The following is a 10,747-nucleotide window of genomic DNA, read 5'->3' on the forward strand; positions in this document are numbered from 1 at the left end:
CTTCCAGAAAACAGAATATTTATCAGCATACTCGATCAATGATATTTGTGTAATTACTTAGCAATTTGGATGAAGGCATTTGACAAAATGTAATGTTTCATAATTGGTTACTGTACTGCTTTTATGGTATAAAGCAATCTGAAGTGCTTTGTTGCTTAAATGTTCTATTTAAATACACTTGACTTAAAGTATCAAAATACATAATGAAGTTGTAGTGCATGGGAATGTATACATTTAGAGTTCATGCATTCCATGCCCTTTCCTCTTCATTTGTAGTGTGTCCTGCTCCACCCAGACAAATAGTTTTATTTGTAAAGTTCCTCCCTCTGAAGAGTGGAAACAACCAGGTTCAAAAGCAGAGTTCTTTTTGGGCTTGGCATGATTATGCCTCCATACCTCTGTGTGGCTCAGAGTTGAGTCAGGTGTACAAAAGCCACACGGAGGGCGGAGCCTGACCGACTAACCAGGAAGAAGAAGCTGTCCCAAGTCTCTAGATTAACTAGAGACTTAATCTAGTTGCATTGTTTTTATTTACCAAAATATTCAATCTATCAAACTTTGAAGATTTTCTTTAATGATGCTGATATGATTTAAATACTGATGCTAGCCATGCATTATAGATTTTAGTAAGACATCGACTACTCTCTTCATGTTTTTACCTCCTTTCTCCTGTAGCAGATCTACAGATGATGTGTCTATAGTACGTCAACAACTGCTGAACTGAACTGCAGTGCACTTGTATGAGTCACAACTTCTACTGTTGCTACTTTCCACTTGTGTACCGAGGCTCAGGATCTGAAAGTCAAAAAAAAAAAAAAAAAAAAAACTTCACACATTTCAGTGTTACTTTAATCCAATGCAGACATATTGGTGAAGGTTAGATCATTCCTACATGCTAATATAGTGGTGGGCACCGCTAACTAAAGCACTAATCATAAATATTAGCTTTGCTAATGCGCTACACCAACATGTTATTTAGCAGAAGCTAATGCTACTGTGATGATTTCAATTCAAATATCTGCCCCTAAAGGATAACCAACCCTCAAACAAAAATTTTATTTTGACATCATTCACTTCCTATAATGCTCCAGATATATTTATTTTTATATATTGTTCTGTACTGTGCTTTATTTTGTTCCTGTATGTTTGCTTGAAATGTTATTGTTTTTTTTTTTTTTTAAAGAGAAGGCAAGGTGAGGAAACAGAATTACTGCCTAAACAGTTTTTACTCACTTCAAAATAAGAGCATGAATATAATTGTCTAATTACTTGAATTTTTTTTATCAGTAAATAGCCAAAACTTCAGAGATGTTGAACTTTTATCTGAAAGTTTGCCCATTGCATTTTAGAAGTTATCCAGAGAAATTGAGCTAAGGGAACTAAGTGCGCTAAACAGTTTTCAAAGTTAGCAAAAGTGCTAAGTGAAAAGTAGCTCCGCTATTAGCACTTTAGCAGAAGTGTGCCCACCACTGTAGGTATACATCAATATTATTATGAAGTTAAGATGACAAAAAGTTTTGATTTTACTGAAACTGCACAAGGATCCATCACCTGTTTCCATCACATCTCTTTAGCTTTAATTCAGTGATGCAGTTCAAACTCCAAGCACTAAAAGACAAACCATAAAAACAGAAGTTTGGAATGACACCAGCAGCAGAATGGGTTCTACCCCTCATGTATAAACTCAGACCCAACATGCCTTTATTTAAAACCTCTGGTTTAATGATGCTGGGCTGCTCCACACTGTGAAAGCTTCTTGAAACTTTGTGTTTCTAACAGATCCTGAAAAAACGCAAACCACAATGATGATAACATATTTACTGTACAGGCCCGTCTACTAGCAGAAGTTCAAAACTGCTGGACGCTGTCCCCAGAGTTTGCGTTGCTGGCCCAGACTCAGAATGTGAGGACAGTTTTTGAGGGAAATGACCGCGTTGCTTTGGGCGGTCTGCCAAGTCCGTTGTCTTCCACTGGCAGCGCTCACCCCGCTTCGTTACGCCATTAGCCAATCAGTCCTAGGAAGCTTTGGCCACACCCACCAATGCCGGCCGCAGGGTTCGGCCGTGCAGCTTGTAGCCCACTTTGGTCACCACGGCGACGGTCCCAGGCTCCTTGCCCTCCACAGGGGCATGGAAGAGCGCCTCGTGCTCATAGGGGTTGAACTTCTGGCCCTCTGGGTTGAGCTTGAGCAGGCCGTGCTTGGTGAAGACCTTCTGGATCTGGACCTCGGTCATCACCAGGCCGTCGTACAGGTTCTTCAAGTGAGGGTTCTGACTCGTCACCTCCTCTTTCGGAACGCTCTCCATGGCTTTCTCCAGGATGTCAGCCACCTCCAAGAGGTCCTTACAGAAGCCCTGAATGCCTGGAGAGAATGGAAGAGGGTTGAACAGCTCATGGCTTTGAAATATGACTATTTATTCTTTTAAAAGCTTAAATTATAGAAACCTGACCACGTATTGGACAATGACAGGCCCTTAAGTGTATTATTAGAACTATGTTACACATTCTAAACCAATCTGCTCACTTCAAAAACAACCAAAGTGTTTTTGTTGCTCATTTGTGACATCTAGTGGTTCATATTGGCAACTGTAGAAAAAGTTTGTCTGGTTTATCTGTTTTTTGGGAGGGTTTTTTGCTGCTTGTCAGTCCCTTTGGTCTTTTTTCTTTTCAACTTTTTAATTTCTTGACACCTTGAGCAGCAAAGCAGGTTGATTAATTTAACTGGTAATCAGAAAACAAGCTTCAGAAAAGAAAAAAAACATTTAAATCATATTCTATTTTTTATAAATGAATACAAGTTTGATGAAAAATTTTATATTAAAAAGTTTATGGGATTCAATTTTTTTTTTTTTGTTTTTAAATGTTTTTTCTCATCTCTCTAACATTCTGATGCCCCTCCAGCACCCTCTGGAGGCCCCCCACTTTGCAACACAGCATAAACCAGTGTTTTTCAAACAGCTTTGTTTGTTTTTTACCGTATAACTTGGCGTCTTCCACCATCCGTTGACTCCTGGTCCTCAGGTTCTCTGTATCTGCTAGAGCTCTCTTATACTTTTCCTGCAAATGACACAAAGTGGACAAAGAACAATTGGCTACAGGGGAGAACATTTCTACCAAAACAAACAAGCAAAAAACAACTCAGAAATTTGTAGAAAATAAAAAACTAAAAAACAAACTTGGATATTCTCTGCTATCAAAAAGAAAAAGAAATTCCATGACTGAAGGAATAAACTTATAACATTAAAGCTCGGACATTTTCTAACATTGTATTTTTAGAAATTTTAAAGAAAAAAAGTAGAAATTTTGCCACAAAAAGTGACAGAAGATAGTAAATTTAGGTGAAACAAATCTAAATGTTTTGTGCATCATAATGACATCTGCCATGCATCCTAGTAGTAATATCAGTAATATTACCACTGGGAAATTACAGATTACAAATTGAAATTTCTTTTCTCGCCGGTTTACAACTTTTTGACATCTGAGAACCCCGATAGTTTTCTTAGAAATGTGCAAAATTAACCAAGATATTTGGCAAAAAATCACACATTTTTTTTCAAAATGAGAACAACCAGCTGATACTACTGGCGGAAAAGACGAAGAAGACGACAGGAAGTGGTAAGAGAATGATGACGTGGCATGTTTTTAAGTTACTTATTACTGAACAAACATATTCATGCCTGGATTTAATTGCATTTCTTATTTAATGGAAATACCGCAATTGTGCTTTTTTCGACATTAGCAAAATATCGACAAGGTTTTGCGTAAATTTGTAATGGAAACCGAGCTGGCAAAGAAGCGGAGCTCGAGACTGCCACCTCTGTACGCCAGCTCTAACCACTGCGCTGCATCACGCTACGCCTCATATGCTTTTTAATCATATGCCCATAAGGACAAACACATAGGTAGATGAACATGCTGACTCTTACTGTCATCTCCTTCAGTTGGTCCTCCAGCTGGACCTTCTCCTCGGTAAGAACCTTTTCTGCTGGGGTCTGCTCCGTCTTCTCAGGCTCCTCCTCCGAGCCGGGGCCATTCTTCTGCTGGGTGGCAGTGCACAGCAACCTCACAGGTGCTCTGCAAGGGAAGATAACAATTACATCACTTATCTTTTGATTCCATCAAGGCAGCTTAATACAGACTAAACACACCGACAAATAAGTTACGCAAGTAACCTAGCCGCCTCGTACTAGTAGACAAGGACTGCATCACTCGTCAATTTTTGTCATCATCTCTCAACAGCCAATCGGATTGCGTCGTGATATGACGCCTAGCTTCATTCATTAAGTCCTAACAGGCTGGATAGAGAACGCAGCGTGAAATTGAAGCACAAACACACCGTGTAAAGCTAACAAAAACAGAAGCTCCATGACGGAGTGTGTCCCAGACACACTTTAAATAGCTTCACCTCAGGAAGTTACATTATGTCATCACCTTTCTCCTGCGCCAACAATGTCAGTGACAATAGGGCAGTCAGACTTTAAAGTGGCAGCATGTCCGCCAATATAGTAAAAATAAATATCTCCTGTGTTAGTTGTTATTCCTGTAAAGGTCAACAGAGAAGTCTGAAGAAGGCAGGAAAAGCTAACCGTGCTAACCGGTTCCCACCATGAGCTGTGACCTACCAGCGGCTGAACTTCAGGTCAAAGCGAGCCCTACGGTTCTTCCCAAGTCTCAGCTAAATAATAAAAAACGCAGCTCACCTCTTTAGCGCAGGGGACGCTAACACAGAGTAGCTCTGTCTCACTGCTCGGACACACCAGCTCGCCATTTTCCAAATGCACAGAAACACACGCTGACGACTTGCGTAAGCTTGATTCCGACACCGTGATGGCTTGAGCCAATCAAATTCGAGTACGAAGAGGAACTCGCTGTCAGCTGACCAATGGGAAGTAGGTAACATTTTGACGTCTTAGTTAAGTGTGGTTGAGTTTGAGTCAAAGGTGAAGGCTGCACATGTGACCAAGGACAGTTTTTTTTAAAGTCTTATAGATTATTAAATAGAATTATTTTGTATTTTATAAAATTATAATTTGATTTTCCACTAAAGTCGAGGCTTCTTTGGTAGGCGTGATGTCGCCAGCTGGGGAAAAAAATGGTTTTGAGGCCCATTTTCTGTCGGAAATGTTGCATCATAATGGTGCAGAAGTGTGTTTTTTAAACCTGAACATGATTTATTTTATAATAATCTTTTACAATAATGTTATTCTTCATTTTTAAACATGGCTATCAATAATCATGGCTATCATTAACTTCAGTTATCTCACCATTCATGTGTTTGTGTGTAAAAATGAGAAGAATAAAAATGTCAGGTATAACTTTGCCCATAAAGATGTTGTGTTTAAACAACAGAACAATTAATTGTTTCTTTCTGTGTTACAACATTGGTGATTACAATATGCAACGGATTTGAACTGAACATTTTTTTTTATTTGAAGACTGATATTTAGAGTCTCTCTCCATCCCATCTGAATCTAGGAAAAAAAAAACTTGATCTAAATGTGTAGAACATCAAAAACAAAAGCATTCATAAATGCAGCAAAGCGGTGCCTGTAAAAAGTATTAACTCAGGTAAGGCTGAATGCAAACACAAGGGACACATTTTTTTTCCTTTTTAGAAAAAAAGTGTAATATTCTTACTTGACATTTTATCATAATAAAATATAAAATTTTTAAAAAATGTAAGGCTGCAAAACTTTTGTAATTGAGTTCTATTTCAAGCTACACATATATTTATATATTTACGCTTAGCTTTTTTCTCCCATGACCTTGGAAACTTTCCTCTTTTTTATCCGTAGTTCTTGTCAGCATTTTCCTCACCCAAAGTCCTGCATATCTTCTGTAAATACAGAGATATAATACCATTTCTCACTTTTTCATACTTTTTGCTTCTGTTTTGTTTGCTGATTTACATGCACCAGGCTCAAGGCAATTCTCCTCAGTGTTCTATTGGAAAAACTTCCAGCTCAGAGCTGTACATGCTAATAAATGGAAAATATAAAAAAAGTGGTGTCATAGGGCTGTTGGCAGAGAAAGACAGCTTTTTTTGTTGTTTCCTTTCTTGGTATGAAACTGGTCTATAAATGGTCAATCTTTGGAGTATTGTAAAGTTTAACATCTCCTCTGGTGTGTTTTTCACTTTTTCCGTCAGTGCTGCCCTAAAGGAACAGAAAGGGTTTCAAACTCTTCCTGTAAAACTGACGTGATTCATGTTAGAAACAAAATCATTCTGGATTCTGGCTGCAGCATCTTTTTTGTCCATGCATTATACATAAAACAAAAAAAACAACAACAAAAAAAACAATGTTCTGAATGTTCCGTGCAGGTTGTTGGCCCTCTGTGTTCTCTAACTTTTTCTCCATTCCTTTCAGTATTTTTCCCCGCTTTCATATATATTCTTCTGGGTACTCCACCTGCTCAGTCATGCTGTTTTTTTTAGTCAGAGTGGTGAATAATCCCGAAGCAGAGAACAGAGCTGCTGGATGCGAACACCACAATCTTTGCCCGGTTGCAAGTCTCTCTATTTAGCAGATGCTCTAAATATTTGGCTTGCTTTGCTAAATATCTGGGTTGCTAACTGAATATTTGACTTGCTAGCTAATAATTTCGCTAGTAAGCTAAATATTTTGCTTGCTAACTAAATATCTGGGTTTATAACAGAATATTTAGTGTGTTTTTTGTTGTTGCTGTTGTTTTTGCCTAAATACTACCTATTAAAAAAGTTAACTAAATATTTAGTTTGGCTTAATTTCAAAAGAACATTATTTATACGCAGGTAGATTTGTATGTGCTTATGTTTGTGTGTATGTATTATTTTCATCTTTATTTAGAAGGGATATTTAAAGCCCCTCTGTCATTTGACAGGTTATAATTAACACCCTTGACTGGAGCACATGGAGACATTATAGACTTTACGCAAAGAGTTCATTGCAGAGGCAACTAAAATCAAGCAATTAAAAAATCCTTTCTGATTATCTTCTCATGGGCGCTGAACTAAATGCGTCTTTCTGACCGGGAGCTGACAGCGTTATGGACCGGACGGCTTGGAGCGTCTGGTTAGGAAGCTCATTGCAAACCTTTAGTTGAAATGGCGCCTTTAAGTAAAATCCTTATGGAGATGCATTACTGGGACTGAAGGCAGCAGGAGCGAACAGGACAGAAGCCCTGAGCGTCTCTGACCTCTCCGTCCTTCCTGCTGTGGCGCTGAGACGTCCTGCGCCTGTTTGAGGAGCAAATCTCCAGAACTGATGTCTCTGCTTGCGGAGCAACACCTCCCATCGCCCAGAGAGACGGATGGCAGCCGGGGGACCTCTGCGTATCACCGAGCCGTTTATGACCCGACTGCACTGGGTGGAAAATGTCAAACTGAGACTAACACTGCTATACAAAATAAAAACAGTTGGGTAAAACTAAATTCAGTGATTACTCCACTAATTTAAGTCGGTTAAGTTGGAAAGTTTTGCTTGATTGGTTTTACTAAACACAGTTGAAGCTGAAGGATGTAATTTTAGTAAAAATATCTTCTTTTTTTTTTTTTTTTTACATTTTTGTTAAAATTGTCAGCTTGTTGACATTTTGTTATGAGAGATAATCTGTAAAAAGCTCGATCTCCTCCATCTCCACCCTGAGCCGTCTGAAGAAATGCAACAAGAACAACCAATCCGAGCCAGGAGGAGGGCATTAGCGCTGTCAATCAACCTCAGAAACATGCTGCTAAATGTGCTAATGGTGGGGAAACAACAGGAAAACCATTTATCTGCCTCTGTCATCATCTGTGACTATGCTAACTAGCTTTAATGAGAGGGTGAGCAGCAAACAAATGGCCTTGATTGACAGCAGGAAGACCTTCCTCCTGGCTCTGATTGGATGTTATATTTAGCACTGGAACAAGGCAGAAGAGCTGGATTATTTCACAGATTATCTGTCTTAAAGCAAACTGTCACCACATTGTGAGCACGCCTGTCACAATTAGCAATACATTAATTAGTTGCATAATAAATTAAAGAGAGCTTAACAGATTTATCTTTTCTCTTTTTTCTTCCTTTCTACCAAAATGTAAAGTCTTCAGTCTGGTGTTTTGGTTTCATTTAGCCCTCTTTCTAGAGAGACTAAATAATTCATTTTATTTGTTGTTGCTGTTTTGTTTATTCATTTTGGGTATTTAACATGTCTTCCAGTTCCAGGTCCGTTAGAAGTTAAAGTTTATTGATTTCTGACAATGTGTTTTTGTTTGTTTTGTTTTTTTTTTCATTATTATGCCATTGTTAATTGAAAATGGTCTCAAAACATCAATATTATCGCAATAACTTCTGGAACTATTTATCTTCCAGCAAAATGTATTATTATGACAAGTCTATGGTGACATCAAATGTGTAATGTTTGTTTTTTGTTTTCTTTTTAATGAAAGTTACATACTGCATCTATACGGTACTGAGGAACAACGGATGAGTCTCTTGCTTGCCATTTGCAGCGGTGCTGCAGGCTTTCTGCAGCACCGCTGCATAATGGTTATAATAATGGTTATAATGGTCAGCCATTATAACGGTTTGTGTTGTAACTTTTCTACACTTATTTGTTGTTAAGTATAATTTGCATGATAAGTGACTGATTCACAGTTATTTGTTAAGCATAATTTAATGATTATTTATTACTAATTGAATTTAACATGATCACAAAAGCTGAAGCGAAACATATTTAAGTGTGAGGCATGATTTAGTCGGAGAGAGGAAGTCTTTTACTTTGAAGAATGCTTAACAGGATCTAGTTCGGTATTTGTCTTGCTTCTGTTGATTCTGGTTGCTAGTGTAGCTGAGTTAATTTTATTTATTTATTTTTTTTGGATGAACCTTCTCAAAACACCCTTTTGTTGAATTTACATGATGGTTGTCACCTTTGCACTTATTTCTGTTTTATACTGTTTTATTTTTGAATCCCAATGCGGCCCAAATCCATCCCCATTATCTATGTATTTTTGGTTTTTCCTTGGTTTTTGAATTGTATTTTATTTTGGTGGAGAAGCTTTTATTTTCTTGTTTCCTGTCTCCGTGTCACATCCTGTGTGTTCCCGCTGCCCTCCTCAGTTCACGCCAAGCTGCGCTGGGGAGAGGTAAGCGCACAGAGTTGTCTTCTGCTTGTACATTAAAGTATTCAAAATGTAAAAAGAAAAAGTATGCTGTTCAACTCATAAGTTGTAAATCGTTGTTTAGCTTTTTGATGTTTAGCACAACACTGTTCTGGGTATTTAATTCCCACGTTGGTGACATTTATCCAGTTTACCGTGCCAACATGGTTATTTTATTTTTGTTCTTTTGGTCGGTAAAGGTGTGAGTGGGAAAGCCAGAGCCAGGAGCTGCTGCTGAACATGTTTTTTGTTTTAAACAGGAATAAATCATTGCAAATCCTGGTTCCTTGACGTGATTCATCTACAACTGTTACACTAGGTAACGAACAGCCATTGCCGGTACCTTCGCCGTTTTCTCCTCAATAAAAACTGAACAGAAATGTTCAGTAAAAGACATCCGTACTCCGTGTTGATTGAAGAAGCTTTCACTCCGCAACAGTTTGCTTTGACTAACGTTTCTAAACTGATTAATCACAAGGGTATAAATAATTTACAAGACAGTTTTATTTAAATGGGACAGAAAGAATCAGATAAACTTCTTGGTTGAACAAAAAAATATTTAAAATATACAAGTTTATCTCTGTTTTTGTCAAACATTTTAAACTTTTTTGGCCAGGTTTTCAGCTTTAAATTCGGGATTTAAAAAAAATCTGTAAACGCCTGATTGTTGGACTGAATCGTTTTTTGTTGTTGTTTTTTTTTATTTTTTACTTCCATCGTTTAAAGAAATAAAACCTCTCGTCCTGAAATGAATTTTTATTATAACGAAGATGAAAAGAGAGAGAAAAAATATCAGCTCAAATTAAAGACGGAAACCAAATACTTTTACATATTTATTAACCATATTTCCACATTTTCAATTTCCTACGCAAAAATAATCCTAATTGAACAATATTCGTCATTCCTCCCGTAAATCGGGCATAATGGATACATAAAGGCATTCACAGGTTCGTCGGGGTTCTGTTCAGATAAGAACCCGGGCGGTTCGGCTGTTTAGATCCTGTTTAAAATAATATTTTTAGATTATGAATCTTTCTCAATATTTGCAGGACTTCTTCATAAAGCCGCCGGTTCTATAAAGCGGGTTTAACGTGTTTATGGACGAATCGTCCACATGCGTAGTTTGACGTCACAACGATTTATCCCTAGTTCATGACATAAGACTATTGTGCTGCGTGTCTGATGCCTGTGACGTATGAACGGACGTCATACGTCAGGGTATGTATTTGCTCGTTCTGTTTCTCTAACCACTTCGCACTTGGTTTTCGCAGAGCCTGGATCACTTTTTGTTTAAAAGAAATCTGGATGTTTCTCCTCTAACTAGATACATATAGAGAGATTATGGCCAGTAAAATGAGTTTTCAAGATACGGTCACCGTCAGCACCCTGAGAGGTTTGATCCACCCCCTGTTCATCAACCTGACCTGGATGGAGTGGATGCGTCTGTCTACTGGAGACCCAACACGCAGCACCACCCGCGTTCTGGCCCAAATTTTGGAAGAGATCTTGGAGCTTTTTACATCAAACGTTCTGGATTGTCTTCCAAAGGACAAACGCTCCACTGAAGCCATTGAGGCGATTGTTGGGAACAAGGTGCCTGAAGCGTTTGCAAGAGATGCAAAGGTCTAT

General features: G+C 38.2%; 1 protein-coding gene across 1 annotated transcript; it reads right to left on the minus strand.

The window, feature by feature from the left end:
* Positions 1-831: 831 nt before the first annotated feature.
* Positions 832-4,840, minus strand: grpel1 (GrpE-like 1, mitochondrial). The gene is made up of 4 exons (XM_014985956.2): positions 4,701-4,840; positions 3,927-4,074; positions 2,976-3,057; positions 832-2,362 (listed from the first exon to the last, which is right to left on the minus strand). Exons 1-4 carry the CDS (start codon positions 4,766-4,768, stop codon positions 2,016-2,018), a joined length of 645 nt encoding a protein of 214 aa, XP_014841442.2. The 5' UTR covers positions 4,769-4,840; the 3' UTR covers positions 832-2,015.
* Between the last annotated feature and the right edge of the window lie 5,907 nt (positions 4,841-10,747).

The sequence above is a fragment of the Poecilia mexicana genome, unplaced genomic scaffold (assembly GCF_051168715.1).
Source record: "Poecilia mexicana isolate PSO_F unplaced genomic scaffold, ASM5116871v1 scaffold_18, whole genome shotgun sequence".
Classification (NCBI taxonomy): domain Eukaryota; kingdom Metazoa; phylum Chordata; class Actinopteri; order Cyprinodontiformes; family Poeciliidae; genus Poecilia; species Poecilia mexicana.

Bases quoted from the DNA above. Each gene is read 5' to 3' on its own strand.
- grpel1 (XM_014985956.2), bottom strand. From the start codon at position 4,768: ATGGCGAGCTGGTGTGTCCGAGCAGTGAGACAGAGCTACTCTGTGTTA. The intron at 3,058-3,926 runs GTAAGAGTCAGC...TGTCATTTGCAG, and splicing joins ACCAACTGAAGGAGATGACA to GAAAAGTATAAGAGAGCTCT. The intron at 2,363-2,975 runs GTAAAAAACAAA...CATTCTCTCCAG, and splicing joins GGAAGACGCCAAGTTATACG to GCATTCAGGGCTTCTGTAAG.